At 38.6% G+C, this 20,810-nt stretch overlaps 1 protein-coding gene across 25 annotated transcripts in view; it reads right to left on the bottom strand.

The window, feature by feature from the left end:
• The window catches only part of ZNF438 (zinc finger protein 438), a 203,281-nt gene that overhangs the window by 7,525 nt on the left and 174,946 nt on the right, over positions 1 to 20,810 (bottom strand). For 24 of the 25 annotated variants that reach the window (XM_079105836.1, XM_079105833.1, XM_079105821.1 and 21 more), the window contains one exon: positions 16,435 to 16,518. The exons of the other annotated variant lie outside the window; for it this stretch is intronic. In XM_079105836.1, the coding sequence (XP_078961962.1) occupies positions 16,435 to 16,518 (84 nt within the window). The remainder of the gene's footprint in view (positions 1 to 16,434; positions 16,519 to 20,810) is intronic. 25 annotated transcript variants of the gene reach the window in all.

Raw genomic sequence — 20,810 nt, 5'->3', positions numbered from 1 at the left:
TAAAATTTTGTTGTCAGAGCTTTTTAGATTTTGGAATTGTGAATCAAGGCTCAAAGAACAATTTGCTTCCAGGATGCTAGGGATATGAAGGAAGGTAGGTAGCTGACCATCTCGTGAAACAGAATTAAAAATTTAAAATCAACCTCAATTTCAATACCTAGTTAGTAAACTAATATTTGATCAGGAAGTTGAATGTTTTAGCAAAACTGACATGCTTCAAATAAATAAGTAGCATAGTAGGAATCAGTTGGAAAGCAGATTGATTAACTTATTTTAGAAAACAATCAGTGATGAAAAAGGAAAAGGATGCTATGAAACATTTCACATTACAGTAAGAAGTAGAGCTAGTGCTGTGGTCTGGAAAAATCAGACAAGGATAATCATGTCGTTTCTTGTCTTCTTTCTTAATTTTGTCACCATGAGGTTCTTGGCAAATTGATTAGTCAATCATTTTATAATAGCCACCTAAATGCATTGCTATATTTGCTTTTTCCTTATTTATAATTTTAATTTTAAAGTTCTATTTTCATTTTTGGCATCATCATCTCATCTTTTTAGAAAAAGTACTAAAGTTGTAAATAAATATATTAAATCAGGATGCACAGAATTTGTAGGAAGTCTACAATTATTGATAGCTCTTGGATACCTGAGATAAGGCATATTAAGTAATTACATTAACAAGTGACAGGGAGATCCAAGAAGGTGGACTAGAGCGAGGCTGCGTTCCTTGTCGCTCTGTAACTCAGGTTTTAAGCAGAGGAAAATGTGTTTCTCTGTGAGGCAGTCTTTGTTGTTCATTGATCCCCTGCTGTTTACCCCATTTGTCCACCAGGATCACCCGCAGCCTGCCAGCATAACGACTACTTTTTGAGTGCAGATCGCTGACTGCTACCTATCATCCTGCATTTGCCCATTTGTTTACCTGCCTCTTGCCTGCCCATTGTCTGCCTTTCACCTACCCATCACCCACTGCCCAAGGTCCACATCCTAATCATCCACCAGTAGCCTGTAGATTGCCAGCTGATCACCAGTTGCCTGCTGTTGCCTGGAAGTCCATTGTCACAGTACCCACAGGTTTGGTTACATGTGGTTGTTGCCATTTTAGGACAACAGCCAGGACACGCAGGACCCCTGACCCAACTGAACATGCCTGGCCTCCAGGACCGCTCAGCCTGACCAACTGCGTCCCATCTTTAGGACCCCCAGCCTGACTAACTGCACCCCACACAGACTTGGCAACCACGCCCCACACTGCAGTTCCCTGTTTGCAAACACGTTTGGAAGCCGGTGCAGCCATCTTGGATTATCCTGGAAGCGGAAGCTGCCATCTTTAGGTGGGGTCAATCCCATCCTGAGACACCTGCTGGAGACGGGAAGTTCATTGTCAGGTACCTCGCATGCATCAGGCTACTGAAGACTGGGAGGTTTGACTACTATATGACTGTTATGGTGTAGATTTTTTTTCTCCTTTTTGAAAATTCTTAAGTTTTTATTTCTTTATTTTTCTTGCTCTCTTTTCCTTTTGTTTACCTATTTCCTCAGAGTCTCTTTCTCCCTTTTCTCAAGCTAAAAACCAACTTCTTTTGATTCTGCTTTTACTCTTCCTACAATCTAGTACTTCTATATACTCCTTTCTTATCCCATTAACAGTTACATCCTACACTCCTCCCCATCCTCTTTGTCCTCCATTAGAAACCGTAGACCTCATTGAAAATCTATTTGTTATACTGTAGACAATAATTGAACACATCCTCTCTGTTTATTATGACAATATTGTTAACATCTTCATAGGGGCTATTTGGTTTAGGGCTGCATATTGTCTGTACTGGGTGCTGCTAATATTGATCTCTCCTTATGTGGGAGCCAATAGGGGGAAAACTGCAATACCCCAGATCTGTACTGCTAGAGGGAACGATGTAAACAACATGAAAAAAACAAGGGAAGAAAGTGTTCCAAACAAACCAAGATTCTATATTAATAGAATCCAATGACAGCATGGTAGAAGAAATGTCAGAAAAGGAGTTCAGAATATACATAATTAAAATGATTTGCAAAGTAAAGAATGAGATAAGAGAGCAAATGCAGGCATTGGGCAATCACTTCAATAAACAGTTAAAAGAGCAACTGCAGGAAATAAAGGATCATTTCAGTAAAGAGAGAGAGATTCTGGAAGACAAACAAACAAACAGAAATCCTTGAAATGAAGGAAACAATAAATCAAATAAAAAACTCAATGGAAAGCATCACCAACAGACTAGACCACTTGGAAGACAGAACCTCAGACAATGAAGACAAAATATTTAATTTTTTGAAAATAAAGTTGACTAAACAGAGGAGATGGTAAGAAATCATGAATGGAATTATGGGATATCATGAGAAGACCAAATTTAAGAATTATCAGGATTGAGGAAGGCACAGAGATACAAACCAAAGGAATGAACAACCTATTCAATGAAATAATATCAGAAAATTTCCCAAACCTGAAGAATGAAATGGAAAATCAACTATAAGAGGCTTACAGAACACCAAATGCACAAAATTACAACAGATCCACACCAAGGCACATTATAATGAAAATGCCTAACATCCGAAATAAAGATAGAAATTTTTAAAGGCTGCAAGAGAAAAGCATCAGATCACATAGAGGGGGAAATCAGACCCTAAAGCCAGAAAGGCCTGGAACAACATATTTCAAGCTCTGAAAGAACATGGTTGCCAACCAAGAATCTTATACCCAGCAAAACTAACCTTCAGATTTGAAGATACCTGAATGTTAATGGATTAAACTCATCAATCAAAAGACATAGACAGGCAGATCAGATTATAAAGAAAGACCCCACAATATGCTGCCTTCAAGAGACTCATCTCATAAAAAATGACATCCACAGACTAAAGGTGAAAGGATGGAAAAAAACATACCACGCACATGAACTCAGTAAAAAAGAGGGGGTTTCCATCCTTATATCAGAAAAAGTGGACTTCAAGCCAAAGTTAGTCAGAAGGAATAAAGAAGGACATTTCATACTGCTTAAGGGAACCATAAATCAGGAAGACATAATGATCGCAAATATTTATGCCCCAAACAAGAGCACATCTGTGTACATCAAACAAATCCTTCTCAATTTCAGGAATCAAATAGACCACAACATGATAATTCTGGGTCACTTTAACACCACTGTCACCACTGATAGATCTTCCAATCAAAAACTAAACAAAGAAACCACAGAACTCAATAACACAACCAATAACTTAAACTTAACAGATGTATATAGAATATTCCATCCATCAATGGGTGAATACACTTTCTTCTCATCAGCACATGAATCCTTCTTTAAAATAGACCATATGTTATGCCACAAAGTAGCCCTTAGTAAATACAAAAAATTAGAGATAATACCTTGTATTCTATCAGGTTATAATGGAATGAAATTAGAAATCGATGATAAAATAAAAAAACAGAAACTACTCCAATACCTGGAGACTAAATAATATGCTATTGGATGAAGCATGGAAAACCGAAAACATCAGGGAGGAGATTAAAAAAAAATTCTTAAGAGGTAAATGAGAATGATGATACAACATATCAAAATTTCGGGACACTATGAAAGCAGTACTAAGAAGAAAATTCATTGCATGGAACACATTTGAGAAAAGAATAAAAAGTCAACAACTAAATGACCTAACATTACATCTCAAAGTGCTGGAAAAAGAAGAAAAACACCAAAAGTAGTAGAAGACAGGAAATAATTAAAATCAGGGCTGAAATCAATGAAAATGAAACAAAATTGACAAAACAAAAAGTTGGTTCTTTGAAAAAGTAAACAAAATAGATAAACCCATAGCCACACTAACAGAGAAGGAAAGAGAAACTCAAATTACTAAAATTCATGATGAAAAAGAAAATATCACGACAGACACCACTGAGATACATAACATAATTAGAAGGTACTTTGAAAATTTATACTCCAACAAAATAGAAAATCTCAAAGACATCGACAAATTTCTAGAGACATGATCTTCCCAAACTGAACCAAGTGGACATACATAATTTAAACAGATCAATTTCAAGCAATGAAATAGAAGAAGCCATCAAAAGCCTACCAACCAAGAAAAGCCTGGGACCAGATTCTCAGCTGAGTTCTACAAGACCTTCAAAGGAGAACTTATACCAATATTCCTCAAAGTATTCCATAAAATAGAAAAGGAGGGAACCCTTCCAAATTCATTCTATGAAACTAGAATCATTCTGATACCAAAACCAGACAAAGATGCATCAAGGAAAGAAAATTTTAGACCAATATCTCTGATGAACATAGATGTAAAAATCCTTAACAAAATTCTGGCAAATTGCATACAAAACTATATTAAGAAGATACTGCACCACGATGAAGTGGGGTTCATCCTGGGGATGCAAGGTTGGTTCATCATTCAGAAATCAGTAAATGTAATTCATCATATCAACAGACTTAAGGTTAAGAATCATATGATTATTTCAATAGATGCAAAGAAAGCATTTGACAAATATGACACCCCTTCATGCTCAAACCACTAGAAAAAATAGGGATAGTAGGAACAAACCTCAACATTGTAAAGGTTATCTACTCTAAGCCCACGGCCAACATCATTCTTAATGGAGAAAAAATGAAAGCATTCCCACTAAAAACTGGAACAAGACAAGGATGCCCTCTTTCACCACTTCTATTCAATATCATTCTTGAAATACTAGCCAGGGCAATCAGACAGACCAAAGAAATTAAAGGAATACAAATAGGAAAAGAAGAACTCAAGCTGTCACTATTTGCCGATTACATGATTCTATATTTACAGGATCCAAAAAACTCCACCTGAAAACTTCTAGAATTAATAAATGAATCAGCAAAGTAGCAGGATATAAAATCAACACACATAAATCTAATGCATTTCTATTTATAAGCGATGAATCCTCTGAATGGGAAATTAGGAAAACAGTTCTATTCACAATAGTCTCAAAAAAAAAAAAAAAATACTTGGGAATCAATCTAACAAAAGAGGTGAAGACCTCTAAAGAACCTCTACAGAACACTAAAGAAGGAAATGAAAGAAAACTTTAGAAGATGGAAAGATCTCCCGTGTTCTTAGATAGGCAGAATCAATATTATCAAAATGGCCATACTTCCAAAGGTGCTACACAGATTCAATGCAATTCCAATTAAAATCTCAATGACATTCCTCATAGACACAGAGAAAGCAATAATGAAATTCATCTCGAAGAATAAGAGACCTAAAATAGCCAAAGCAATCATGAGCAGGAAGAGCAATGCAGGAAGTATCACAATATCAGACCTTAAACTCTACTATAGAGCAATAGTAGCAAAAATGGCATGGTATTGGCACCAAAATAGACAGGTAGACCAATGGTATAGAATAGAAGACACCAAGACAAACCCACATAAATACAGTTACCTTATACTAGATAAAGGAGACAAAAACATACAATGGAGAAAAGAGAGCCTCTTCAACAAATGGTGCTCACAAAACTGGAAATCCATAAGTAAAATAAAATTAAACCCCTATCTCTCACCCTGTACAAAACTCAACTCAAAATGGATCAAGCCTCTAAGAATTAGACCTGAGACCCTTCACCAAAAAGAAGAAAAAGTACATCCAAATCTTCATCATGTTGGTTTTGGACTAGATTTCCTTAACAAGACCCCCAGAGTGTAAGAAATAAAAGCAAGAATCAATAAGTGGGATGAATTCAAACTAAAAAACTTTTTTTCAGCAAAGGAAACAATCAATGATGTGAAAAGACAGCCTACAGAGAGAGAGAATATCTTTTCCACACTCAGAGTACTACTCTCCAAAATTTATAAAGAACATAAAAAACTTTACACCAAAAATATAAAGAACCCAATCAATAAATGAACTAAGGAACTGGGCAGACACTTCACAGAAGAAGATATACAGGTGATCAACAAATATATGAAAAAGTGCTCATCATCACTAGTAATAAGAGAAATGTAAATTAAAAACACCCTACAATTTCATCTAATTGAATGGCTATTATCAAGAACACAAGGAATAATAAGTGTTGGCATGGATGTGGGGAAAAAGGCACACTCTTACATTTGCTGGTGGAGTTGCAAATTGGTGCAGCCACTCTGGAAAGCAGTATGGAGATTCCTCAGAAAACTTGGAATGGACTCACCTATCTCACTCCTCAGTTTATACCCAAAGGACTTAAAATCAACATACTACAGTGATGCAGCCACATCAATGTTCACAGCTGCTCAATTCACAAGAGCAAGATTGTGGAACTAACCTAGAGGTCCTTCTAGGTTAAAGAAAGAAACTGTGAGATTTTATATATATATATATATATATATATATATATATATATATATATATATATATAATCTATATATCATACACAATGGAATATTACTCAGCCATAAAGAATAAAATTGGGAGGTTTCAAGATGGCGGCCTAGAGGGTGGCTGCATTTCATGTTGCTCCAGGACTCAGGATTCAAAAGAGGAGATATTGAGAGACTTGGGACCAACTCAAAGCAGCCAGGTGAGTCTCCCCCGTTGGGGAGGCGTCCCGGATGGGGCAGTAGTCCCCGAATGCAGGGAACTTTGTGAAGTAGAGCTGCCGGCGAGACACCTCTCCCCCCGCTGGAGCAGTGAACTCGGACAACTGGGAGCGTCGTAGAGGAGGCCGCTCAGCACAGCGCTGGGACTCGGAGCAACCATTGGGGCTCCGGTGGCTGCCCAGGGGAGGAGCGGCGAGGAGAGCTGTGTGGACTCAGAACACCGGGGCCTGCCCTGAGGAGGAGGAGGAGGAGCACGGCCGCTTGGATTCGGAGAGACTGCACCAGAGCTACAGGCGGTTGCCAGAGAAGGAGCGGCGTGGCGAGCTGTTTGGACTCAGACTACTTCTGAACACCGGGCCTGCCCTGAGGAGTAGGAGGAGGAGGAGGAGGAGGAGCGCGGCGGGTCGTTTGGACTCGCAGTGACTGCATTAGAGCTCCAGGAGGCTGCTCAGAGGAGGAGGCGATTGGTGAGTTGTTTGGACTTAAAGCGACCGCTCCTGAACACAGGGGGGCTGCCTGGAGGAGAAGTGCGGTGGGTCGCTTGGTCTCGAGTGGCCGCACCAGAGCTCCAGGCGGCTACCCAGAGGAGGCGTGCAGCGGGTCACATGGACTCAGAGCCACTCAGAGCCACCGCTCCTGAACACCTGGGGGGTTACCTGGAGGAGGAGGAGGAACGGGGCGGGTCACTTGGACTCGAAGTGATTGCCCAGGGCTACGGGCGGTTGGTGGGAGGAGGAGGCACGCAGTGAGTTTCTTGGACTCCTAGTGACCGCACCGGAATACTGGGCAGCTGTCTGGAGGAAGAGGAGTGCGGCGGGTCTCTGGGACTCAGAGCGATTTTACAGGGCCCCAGATGGCTGCTCAGAGGAGGGGCCGCATAGCCAGGCAATTAGGTGCAGAGCAGGGTCCCAGGATCTAGGAGGCTTCTTGGTGGAAGAGCCGCACAGAGACACGCTTAGGGGCAGAGCGAAGGTTCCAGGACTGCGGGCAGATTCTCTAAGGAGGGGCAGCCTAAGGAGATTCATCTGCGAAGGGTGAGGCTCCCAGGCCCAGGAGGTAGGGCCGGGCCCCTGGGAATTTTGCAGAGGAAGGCAGCCCAGCCCAGGCGGTAGCTGTAAATTGAGGGGAACCTCTAGGAGGGGAACTGACCAGCGAGACCTCCCCACCAGGTGAGTCTTCCCTGCCGGGTGAGATTTTCCCAAAAGGACAGTAAAACCAGAGACACAGGCCCAAACAGGCCTTGCCTCAGCCAGCAGCCTAGTTCCCCTTTGGATGACCATTGGTCAACAAGTGGAGGCACCTCTGCTCACTAGCAGGGAATATATATACCCCACCTGAAGGCCACCACTCCTAGAGAGGCAGCTTCCTTGTGGAGCACCGCATTATCAACTTCCTCCAAGACTTCAGCCTACTGAAGGCTAAGAGGGCATATATTAGAAATCTTCAAGGACATTATAAGTCAATAGAGGAAATCTGCCATATCTCAGCGGTCCACTGATACCTGAACAATATGAGAAAACAAGGAAAGAAAATGCTGCAAACAAATCTAGATGTTACATCAATAAAACCCAATGACAGCATGGCAGAAGAAATGACAGAAAAGGAGTTCAGAATGTACATAATTAAAATGTTCAGGGAAGCAAACGATGAGATGAAAGAGCAAATGCACGCACTGAAAGATAAGATGAAAGAGCAAATGCAGGCATTGAATGATCGCACCAATCAACAGTTAAAAGAGCAAATACAGGAAGCAAAAGATCACTTCAATAAAGAGTTAGAGATATTGAAAAAAAACCAAACAGAAATCCTTGAAATGAAGGAAACAATAAACCAAATTAAGAACTCCATAGAAAGCATATCCAGTAGGATAGAACACCTGGAAGACAGAACCTCAGACATTGAAGACAAAATATTTAACCTTGAAAACAAAGTTGAACAAACAGAGAAGATGGTAAGAAATCGTGAACAGAATCTACAAGAACTATGGGATATCATGAAAAGGCCAAATTTAAGAATTATTGGGATTGAGGAAGGCATAGAGATACAAACCAAAGGAAAGAAGAATAAAATTACAGCATTTGCTGGTAAATGTATGGAGTTGGAGAATATCATGCTAAGTGAAATAAGCCAAGCCCAAAAAACCAAAGGCAGAATATTTTCTGATGCACTGATGATGATATATAATGAGGGGGGTAGATGTCAGCAGTGGGGGCGGGGTATCAAGAGCAGAATGGAGGAACTTTGGATGGTGTAGAGGAAAATGGGGCAGGAGCGGGTGGGAGAAGGAAAGATAGTAGAATGAGAGATATTATTACCCTATGTACATATATGATTACCTGAATGGTGTGAATCTACATTGTGTACAACCACAGAAATGAAAAGTTGTACCCCATTTGCGTACAATGAATCAAAATACAGTCTGTAAAAGTAAAACAAAAAGCAAAAAACAAAAACTAATTAATGATGGACTTTGCATATACACAATGCACAGGGGGCAGGTAGGAAAACGAGAGAATACATTGGGTCATTTATATCCAATTCTTATTCCTAAATGATTAAGAAGAAAATATTTATGGCAAGAAGAGCTAGAATTAAGGCTATTTTGTCTTCACTCAGTCATAAATCCTCTCAAAACATCACAGTAAAAGACATAACACCTCACTTGCCAGCTCACAGATGACTGTCCAATGGCTCTTCATCTCAGAGGGAAAGCCAAAGTCTTTGCAATGGCCCAAAGAGCCTCAGGCTATGGGGATCCCAGGGTGTCCCTGCCATTTCCTTTACTTGCTTCCCTCTAGTCATGATGGCCTCTTTGCTGTTCCTTAAATGTGCCAGTCAGGCACTGCCTCAGTGCCTTTGCACTTGCAGTTCCCACTGCCCAGAACATTAAATCTCCAGTACCTGCTGCATCATTTCCTTCAAGGTTTTGCTCAAATGACCTCTTGCCTATAAGCTGTTCTCTGATCACTTTATTTACAACTGTACTACCATTCTGAATTTCTGCCACAATTAGGATGTGATTTGTCTCCCAAGGGTCAATGTGTTGGAAGCTTGGTTCCCAGGGTGCTATATTGGATGGTTGTGAACTTTGAAGAGGTGGGCCTAATGGGAGGTCCTTGGGTCAGGGTGGGAAGGTCATAACCTCTGAAGGGACTGAGGACTTTCCCTTGGGAATCTGGTTAGTTGTCATGAGAGGGATGTTAACAAAAGCATGTTATTTAGATTTCTAACCTCTAAACGTGGAGCTAAATAAACTTCTTTTTTCTTCATAAGTAGCTTTACTTAAGTATTTCATTATAGTAATAAAAAACAGACCAATATAACTCCCCATTCCCTTTTCTTGGCTTTAGTTTTCTATGGAACCTTTGCTCCATCTATTGTATTAAGCTTATGGTCTGCCTTTTCTCACTAGCATGAATTCCTTGAGGGCAGAGACTTTTCCTGTCTTCAGGTCCTGGTAGTGTTCCAGAAAGTGGTAGGAATTAGTAAATGCTTGCTGAATTTGTTAAGTAATGATAAAATGACCAAAGCAAAAATAAAGAATTGATAGATTAAACTTCAACAATTAAAAAAAAATGGATAAAGAAGAAAACAATTTAAAAATAACCTTTAACACTTCACAATTTTGAAAAGTAGAAAAAAGAGGACTATCTCTGGAACTCTTTTTTTTTTTTTTCAATTTAACTTCATTAACTGCCAGAATAAGGAAATAGGCTAGTCTCATGATTAAATTCTTTAAAACAATGGAGATGAGGAGGCCAGTTGACTATCAGAGGAAATAATAAGAGAACAGTAAATTATGCTATTGGAGTGTAAACTGATGTAGTCACAATAAAAAGTGGTCTCTGAAGAAGAAATTGCTCTAAAGAAAGCAGATATACACAGAGAGGGGAGTAGGGGGATTAGAGGAAGACAGGAGGAACAGCTAGATGTGGAAAAGCTGAGCCTCAGAGGCAGAGCATGGTAATGTCAACATGAAGAGCAGAAGATGCAGCTGAAGCAATACCCAGGTGTCAAGGTCACCTCAAGATCGCTAAAGACTTCAGTTGGGAAGGAGCTTCCTATTTTTTTTTTTTTTTTTAATAACCAAGTAAAGAATGCTACTCTTAAGGGTTTCAGAAATGAAATTAGATGCACTTTTATAAAGTCATACCAAAAGGGAGTGAACTGATTATGATGCATTTAAAGTTAATGTGCTACCACTGATCTTCTAAATTCTCCACATTATGGTGGAAATAAACATTCCAAGGAAAAGGAGGCTGTCTGTGAACAAAGGACACTCCTGAGGGTAACTAGGTCTGCTCCAGCAAAGGAGAACACAGGTCAGTGTGAGCAGTGAGGGTAGCCTGAACTGACAGAACCTGGATGACAGGTCTAGCACCTGCCAAATGAATCAGTTTCAAGCTCCCTGAATTTAGAGACATGGATGCTAGGGTAGAAAAGCTCATCAGCTTGTTTATTATCAATAATCACAAGCTAATCACAATCTGTGGGGTGAAAGAAGGCCTTACTGGATAAATTTTACTTACTTGTGCCTGCCTGGATCTAACAGGAAGTATACCAGAAGGTGAGAGTGTACTTAAAGGTTGTATTGAGTCCCATTTCCCTGTCAATTAAGGAAAGGGAATGAAACTGGCACATTAGAAGAAATGTAAGGCAGAAGTATAACAGGGACTTAGGCTGCCTTTGCAGTGTTTGGGATGAGTGGTTAAACCTGCTTTGTTGGGACCTATTGAGTCAGGCCTCTGGCTTAGGATTCCAATAATGAAAGAGGGAAAGACCACAAAAAATGTAAGAAAAACACCTCAAGGCCCAAGAATTACTTACATGTCCATCAACAGGGTGCTAATAAAGTAATGATCCAACTCTATGAGGTAATACTTTGCAGCAGTAAAAAAATGAATTTGATTGATGTGGAATACTCTCCAAGATGTGAGATTCATAATATGCTACTGTCTGGTTTAAAAAGCTGGGGGGTTGCACACATAAATATATTCCTGTATATGTACAGAACAGTTCTGAAAGGAAACGGAAGAGACTAGAATTTATGGTAAACTTTGTGGGGTGGGAGTAACTGGGGGAAGTATGGACTGGGATAGGCTTTATTTTCATGAACACCCACTACCTGCATGCAGAGGTGCTCAGAAATATTTGTTGAATGAATGAAAGGAAAATGAAAGTTTACTTATGTGAAGCAGTTTCTAAAAGCAGTATCTTTTGGGATATTTGTGATGGGTGTGTGTCTATGCCTAAATGACTATGTCTAGATATACACACGGGAATGGTTCAAGTCTTTTATTTTCCTTGACTACTTAATGACAAGAACTGCTAATGACTAGGGAAGTAATCTAGTAATCTGACAGGCAGCACATACTACCTCCTGAGGTTAAGCATTAAGAAGTATGAGAGAGCTCATTACCTCCCAAGGACAAGTGGAGTCCTGAGAATTGTTCCTCCAAACAATTTTTTCCTTAGGATGAAAGAAGGCAATTTGCAATAAAGGTTAGTTATGCTAGATTAACTACAGTTTTTTTTGATAGTAGTTTTAACAATAGGAGTCCTTAGAGAAGACGAAAATGCCATTAAAATTTTAAAACTCTATAATATTAAGGAAGTATGATTGTAGGAAGTCTTTCTTGGCAATGTAGCTACAACAGTGGTTTATTCCACCACACATTTTCAAGGCCTTTCACAGATGGTGTGATCTAAAAAATCTCACCTGCATCTACTAAATTACAGACCTTATAGAACTCTGCACTAAATAATGAGCAGTAGAAATTTCCACTGACATTCATAATTTCTGGAAATCCTATGAAATTACCCATAACAGAGTTAAAGGGACTCACAGGACTCTCAGGTACTAAACATGGGCTTTTATTAACTGAAAACACAAAAGGCTTACTCAGTAAAATTAGTTATGCACAATTATTCAATGAGAATACTTAATACTAGGATTTTAAATATGGACTGTTTTTTAATATGCTAAGCATATTGAAGTAAATATTTTGAAAAGTGATATTCATGGCTGGTGAGAAATTGATCTAACTGTGGATTAAAGGGAACTGGGAGATGCTGAGTCCTTATTGTGGTTGAGAATCTAGGCTAGGTCTTTTAATTGAACTATCACCCATATTCCACAAGAAAGTACTATTGTTCCCTCTTTTTAAAGATTATGAAAAACGAAGCTTGAGGAAGTTAAGTAACATGTAAGGTCCATACAACCCTATCCAATTTGAAGCAATTCTCTCCTTAGAGGGGGAATATCATATACAAAGTCATATTGATTAAATTCAAAATACAATATCATTTCTGAATTTTAAGGAGAAAAAAACCCTTTGAAATAGAAATGGTTTGTCATATTAAAAAAATTCCTATTACCATTACATTGATGCTTTTGGAAAGCCCACTTAAAGAGATAATTAATGGAAAATTGAGTCACCTGAAAGTACAAGTCAATTTTTAGAGTTGCATTTGCCACATACTACCCATAGGATTCTAACAAATCCAGAAGCACTACCAGACATTTGTTTGGAGAATGTGCAAACTGTGTTCTCCTCCTCCTCCATCACTGGAGGATTGGATCTGACGGATATTGTTTGCATGTTAGAGGCAGCGGAGGGAAGAATGAGAGCTCAGTAGCACTAGGTGCCAATGTCTAACCCAGCTTTATCACACTCTTTCCAAACGCAGCTGGCATAATTAAGAGACAAGTGCATGGGGCAATTCTCTAGATAGCTACAAACAACTCACTTCCTGATTTCCACTGGCAGCACTGAGGGCTGCTTTGTTGCTTCTAAACAAAGTTGTTCCCGCTCATCTCACTCTGGGTTTGGGCTGAGTTCCATTATTCCATCTGTTGGGGCCCATGGGCCTACTGTTAAGCATGTTAGGATGGAACAAGCAGAGAGGGGAGTGTCCCTGCTCTTGAAACTGGCCCCTTGGATCCAGGCTCAGAATGAAAGTGCTGCCAAATCAACCACTAAGAAGCCAACATTTTTAGGTGCTGTTTAGGTTTTAATTTTATTAAACTGAAAACCCTATTTTCAATTTTATTTGTTGGCATTCCTATTTTCCCTCCCACTTGGCATTCAAATAATAAATTCCAGCTGGGGTTCAAACTGTTTCCCAAGATGGTCTCTGGTTAAAATAAATATGGTAAAATCTTGGAGAAGTTCAGGATAAAAATAATGTCTCATAATGCAAGGGAGCTCAACTTTATTTTGTCAAAAAACTATAAACACATTGAGCCATTGCCTACCCAATCCTCTAGTGCTGTCCAGGACCTGCAGCTACAGGCAGAGTCAGTAAGAATTTACTGAGTGTTGACTGCACACTGTGCACTGTAAAATGTGCTGGCAATAGGCACAAGTGTGCTTTTGTTTTAAAGCACTCAAGATGCCAAATATCATTTCTAGTTCTTGCATCTCCAGCACTAAGACTAAAGTCATATCTCTGATCCAAATATCAGGCAATTGAGATAAGCACATTTTCAACTGGACTTCTTGTGTCCTGTGTCTACAGTTTTGTCTGTTCCCCTTGGCACATCTGTCCTGCTCTGCTGAACTGTGCTCTTGGCTAACTCCCTCCCTTTCCCTCACAACACCAGTACCCAGCAGGCACCCTCCACTCAGCACAGGCCAGTGCGAGCTGTTTGTCAAACAATGAATTCAACACCTCCCTTACCAAGAAAGGGAATTGTTATCTTCTGAGCAGTTGAGTTTCTTTGTTGATGACTGTTTCTTAAACTATATTCCAATGGTAATGCATATATGTGTACAGATATTGTAAAAAAAAATACTTTACATGCATTATCTCATTTGATCTCCAAGATAACCTGAGTGAGGAATCCCTGTTGAGCCATTTTCTAGTAAAGACTTCCAAGCTGATAAACGGCAGTGCTGGAACTCAAACGCTGGCCCACTTGTCTGCATGAGCTTTCCCTACCCTCCTGGTACACAGACTGTAAACTACTGTGCACTGACCATTAAGGCCACCATTAAAGTCTCTGAATTTTGGGTTTCAGACAGCTTTGGTTTCAATGCTTGGCTTTGTCTTGTACTTGTGGCTTTGGCAAGTCACTCAGATGTGGCTAAATATTGTCATCTATGAAATGGGCACAATAGCTACAAAGCTACAAAGTCATACAGGATTAAATAAGAAAAACATCCATAAAGGTACCAGGGTGGTTCCTATCAAATATTAGATATTTAGCAGGTAGTTTTCCACTTTCTGTGGTCAGGAGGTATTAAGTTGCTGATATTTACTTAACATGGGAAAATAAGCACAGAACTTGAGGCTCCTCATATGGAATAGTTCTGAATCTTTAAACTAGTGTTTCATTTTCTGAGAGATAAATGAAGGAAAGAGAGACAAAATAGCTATTACTCGCTAATGAGGATCCCCATAAAACTGATGACACCCACTTTGGCAGATCAGCCATCCCTAACATCTGATTCATCTTGTCAGCATCACTTATTCCCTCTCCTCCCCCATCCCCTCCATGTCAGTTGACAAAGTGTTAATTGGATTAACAATTCAGTGTGAACAGGAGTTAACATGTGCATTTCAAAGAGCTGTTTTGTGGGGACACTCCTTGCTTTTGTTTTTACAGAATAGTAAAGTCAATTGTTGCTTTTTTTTAAAAAAATTATTGGTTCTTTCTAGCTATACATGACAGTAGAATCCATTATGATATAATTATACAAACATGGAATATATCTTATTCTAATTAGGACCTCATTTCTGTGGGTGTACATGATGGTGGGATTCACTTAGGTATTTTCATATATATACATAGGAAAATTGTTAGATTCATTCTACTGTCTTTACGATTCCAACTGTTGCTCTTAAACCTAGCAGGGAAGAAGTAACTAACAGGCATTCAGTTCTGCGAGAGTGGGTAAGGCCAGATCTCAGTGGCCCTGTGAGGGTTTGGGATACTGGTCACTTCTCTGGAGGACAGAGAGCAATAGTCATGATTTCTCAATTCAGGAGTGAAAATGTGTGAGCTCTCAAAGTGGGTAGGGACAGGGCCACCAGAGTTTTGAAGGCATTTAGTTAGAGATTTAGTACTTTAATGAGTAAAGCATTAAGAAATGTAAAGATAGTTTGAATTTAGAAGAGTTGGGCACCAATGGGGAACTATTCCATTATTCCACTAACTGAATAAATTGGATACATAAATATATCAGGAAATAAGAGGAAACAAGCATTCTTTATGGAAGAATTTAAAAGCAAATTACCTCAAATATTAATGACAATAAAAGAAAAAAATTATACAATGTGGTTTGTTAAATTCAAGTAACTATCTTTTTGAGGACACATAATTAATGTACCAAATGAAAAGTAAATTTAAAAAGCCTTATCATTTAAAATATATTTTAATAATTCTCAATTTCCTCTTAATTAAGACCTTTCTATTAGTTCCTATTCTTGGGAGAACTTATTTTGATTTCAAGCACTTCTGATGAAAAACAACTGAAAACCAGATGAGAAGCTTGTTTTAAATACATGTAGAAAGAAGTTGTTTATCCTTTTGGAAAAATAATTTGTAGAATACACAAAATTTTATTCATTTATATAGCAGTCAAGTTAATATCTTTATCCAAATCTGAGGATAAATGAACAGCATAAAAATTTAGTGAAGAGTTAATGACTTTTCAAAGACACTCAGGAAAACAGATGGAAACTTCTGAAATGCTTTAATCCCATTTTCTCATCATTCTTTTTGTTGTTAATATTACTAGAATCACTAATATTCAGTTGAGTCACAGTTGGAATTTAGACCTTGATAAATACATTTCATATGGTGAAAGCAGCAGATCATTTACTCTGACATCCTACCAACCACAATGAATACCTGTGCAGACTGTCTTTCCAGGAGATTCTGACATTTGTGGAGACAGGTGTTTCTCAACAGGACTGGTGGACATGGAAACATCTCCTGTAGAAAAAAATTTTGGTAAATGGCACAAATTTCTCATTGCAAGAAATCTTCACCAACCAATGAAAATGGGCCTTTTTTTCCTTAAGATGATTAAAAAAAATTTTTTTATTTGTTCTTTTTAGTTATACATGATAGTAGAATGTATTTGGACATAGATACATGGGGTATAACTTCCCATTTTTGTGGTTGTACATGTTGTGGAGTTACACTGGTCATGTATGCATATATGAACATAGGAAAGTTATGTCTGATTCATTCTACCATCTTTCCTATTCCCATTCCTGCTCCCTTCCCTACATCTCCCTTTGCCTAATCCAATGAATTTCTATTCCCCCCACCTTATTGTGTGTTAGCACCCACAAATCAGAGAGAATATTTGGTCTTTGATTTTTTGGAACTGGTTTATTTCACTTAGCATGACAGTCTCCAGTTCCATCCATTTACCAAGCAAATGCCATAATTTCATATTTCTTTAAGGCTGAGTAATATTCCATCATGTGTATGTACCACATTTGCTTTATCTATTCATCTGCTGAAGGGCACTAGGTTGGTTCCATACCTTTAGCTATTGTGAATTGAGTTGCTATAAACATTGATATCGCTGTGTCACCATGGTATGTTGATTTTAAGTCTTTTTGGTATATGCCGAGGAGTGGGATAACTGGGTCAAACAGTGGATCCATTCCAAGTTTTCTGAGGAATCTCCATACTGCTTTCCAGAGTGGTTGCACCAAGATGCAGTGCCACCAGCAATGTATAAGTGTACCTTCCCCTCACATCCTCGCCAACATTTATTGTTACTCGTGTTCTTGATAATTGCCATTCTCAATGGAGCAAGGGCCCTTGCTTTTTTAATCTTATACTTCTATAGCAGTTGCAACAGTTATGTATCTGGTATGACTAAAGAGATGGCAGTTGATGAAGAAAAACTTTTCTTTAGTGGGATAAACAGACAAGGTTTGAACATCAGAATGTGCAGTCAGCTGGAACAATTAAACTAGGACATATGTAGAAGGTTGGAAGTTTCTTGCTTTTGGTCAAAACTCCATGATTATGAAACTAAAGTGGTTAAAATCACAACATTTCAGTAATAGTAAGAAGCATGGGACTAAGAATCACAATTATTATTTTTATGCTGTAATTTCAAAAGTAGGTTTACTTTATATAGAATGGGCACTTTTGAGGAGTGTGCAAACTACATTTAAAAAACAAGGTGTGAGGGTGTAGTTTAGTGGCAGAGAGCTTGTCCAGCAAGCACCAACCCTGGGTTTTATTATCAGCATAGAAAAAAAAGTTCTACTGTTTTGTAGTTTTATAGATGCCTTGTCTTCACATTTGATTTATCTTCAACTCACAGTGATTTCTAACATTTTTATTGTAAGTTTTTCTATACTTCAACTTTTACATCTAATAGCTCACGATTTTGAAGTACCAATGCAAGAGGTTGGATAGCCATCATCTTTTGGAGGTAAAGTATTCTCTTGTTATGGCTTCACTGATAATCCTTTCTTAACACTGCTGTTACTTCTTTCATTAAGGCCTACCTTTCTTTAACATAGGAAGACCACCTACAAAACTAATATTTTGAGTAAAATAAAGAAAATGAACTACTAGGCACTGATTGATTCTCAGATAACTGGAGGTACAGTAGTTAGCTGAGTGGAGCTCACCAGATCAGCTGAATATGGCTCTGAGGTAGAGCTCAGATAATCAGATTCTGACCTGAGTCAGCATCAAAGGAAAGAGTCATCAAAGTCTGAAACCTTTGGTGACTACTTCGATTTCTTTTCTTTTGAATTCTGCTTGGTTTCTCCTCCACCAACATCTTTATTCTCCTTTGGTGATAACTATAAAACCTGGATGAAGGGAATATTTAATCTCATTTGCCAGTTAGGAGTATGCATGCATTAACTCTCCATTTTCTCTAAGGGATGGAGTGATTACCTGTCTTCCTGTCTTGTCTTGTCCTGGGCCATGCTCATGGTATACTTAGGTAATAGTCTCATGAAGGAAGGAGATGAAACTGTAGCTGTACTTCCAGTACTTTCCAGTTTTCCAGTACTGGCTGCATAGCTCATCATCCATGGGCACTCCTAACAGAGCACAGGTTTACCCCACTGCTGTCTTCCTATGGCGCCTTCCCCAACTGGCCCTCACCTTGTACACTCCACTCCCACTGCTTGTTAATCAGTGCTGGAGAATCCAACCACTGTGGCACTGGACAGCATCATAAGCTTTCTAGCCTCAAAATCAGTTCCACGATCCTATTCCACCATCCATTCACTTGTTCCTAACAGACTCCCTTTGGTTTGTTTACTGGGGCTTGCCCAGATTTCTACAACACCACTCCCCTACATGCAGGGCTGTTGTCTCTCTAGTTACAGGTTTTTAACATTGACTTCAATGAAAAAAGAGAGGTCTTTAGGAGGGAATTCATTCCCTGACCCTTCTTCCTACTTCTAAACTTTCCTTCTGTCTTTGATAAACCACACAAAGAGTAAAACTTTTCTGGGATGGGAGAAAGGAAGGTGAAACACTATCACTCTACATATACAACTTCTCTGCCCCAAGCCCTGAAATATTAGAATTAAAAAAAATATGCCCATTAGAATAAAGAGATGGATGCTGAGAGAGAAACTGTTCTCTCCAGACTCCTAGTGCTGCCTCAGTGCTCCTGCACCATCAGTGAGCTCTCCAGCACTTAGGGAGACCCTTCATGATCAATCTATCTACAGGTAGCTGCTCAGCCCCATGGGTTCACTTACTGTTTTGTTTTTCAACATTGTCTTGTCCTTCATGGTATTCTTTTTTTTTTTTTTCATTTTATTTATTTATTTATTTTTATTTATTTTATTGTAAACAAATGGAATACATGTTGTTTCTCTGTTTGTACATGGAGTAAAGGCATTCTTGTTACCATGATATTACATTATAGTCTAATCTCCTCCCATTAGAATGTAAGTGTAACAAAAGCTGGTTTCATTCATTGCAGGACCTGTTGCTCAATCAGTGTCTAGCAGCTGCACAACATAGTATTTATTTACTGAATGAATGAACTATTAATTCTCAACTGTATTGCCTTGCTTTCTCCTATGCTTTTGCTGAACACACACACACACACACACACACACACACAAACACACTCTATACATATGTATTTAAAATAACAAGCTCTATTGAGCTTACTGAGCTCTATCTTCTGTTCCAGATACAGCTTCATCTCCTTCCTTCATGACAAAATGTATTGCAGGTATATATTCCCTGTCTTTACTAATTATTTTCTATTTTTTCCTCAACCCCCTAGAATCCTTAAATTCCATATGAAGTACTAAAATGCCACTCAATCAGGAGTCAGACTAAGTGCTCAAACACTTAAATCTCCACTTAATTCTCCACTATTTTGTGGAATTAACATCCCTCATCAATGGATGTGGAAAGTTGAAAATTTCTTGGAAGGTCACAAAATTGAAGAAGGATGGATTTGAACCCAGATCTGTCTGGCACTACAGCTGTTCTTCCTCCATCCCAAACATACTAAGGTGTTTTGCAATTTATCTGTTTATGTATTAGTTTTCTCCAAAGGCTGGTGAGTGCCACATAATCCATCTCAATGTGGAGAAAATAAAAATCTTTTTGACCAATCTTTTTTCTTATCAGAAGTGTAACTACTAGCAGGGAGAAAGCTTCCTTGTTTTAACAGGACTCTACAGCATGGGTGCTGGAGAGGTAGTTAATGAAATTTATATAGAGCAATTTTTAATGCCTTAACACTTAAAAGTTAGGTTTCTTATACAGGTGGATTCCTTTCACAGAAATTCTGGCGAACAAATTAGGTTTATACCAGTATGTAACTTCTTTAAAGCAAAAATTACACAATAAATTTCATGAAACTTTTAAGCACTGACAAAGCACATTTGTTGATGAGCAAAAAGTAAATGCATAAAAACCTGTTACTAAGGTCTTTTATAATTAAAAAAATAAAACAAATTTCTTAGATATTTCCAAATCCTGTATCACCTGCTATGAAAACCAAGGTCACCAAATAATATCAGGACTGAAAGAAAAGGTCTAAAAATGTTAAAAGAATTTCTAAATTTCTCATGTGGCAAGTCCTGCTCTTTTAAGTAAATGTGACAAAACACCAGTGTTATTACATAGGAACTCATTTGGGGAACTTTCTTTTCGGAGTCAAGGAAGAGTTCCTCAGAAACAAGACAATGGATTATATATTACATGTAAGTTAGAGAACAGAGGCCTGCTTTGGTTCTTGCACTTAGTACTAGAATGAA

This window comes from Sciurus vulgaris (assembly GCF_902686455.1).
Source record: "Sciurus vulgaris genome assembly, chromosome: 12".
In the NCBI taxonomy this organism is placed as follows: Eukaryota; Metazoa; Chordata; class Mammalia; order Rodentia; family Sciuridae; genus Sciurus; species Sciurus vulgaris.
Note: the sequence above shows the minus strand (reverse complement) of the source record. Positions and strands in the feature narration are given on the sequence as shown.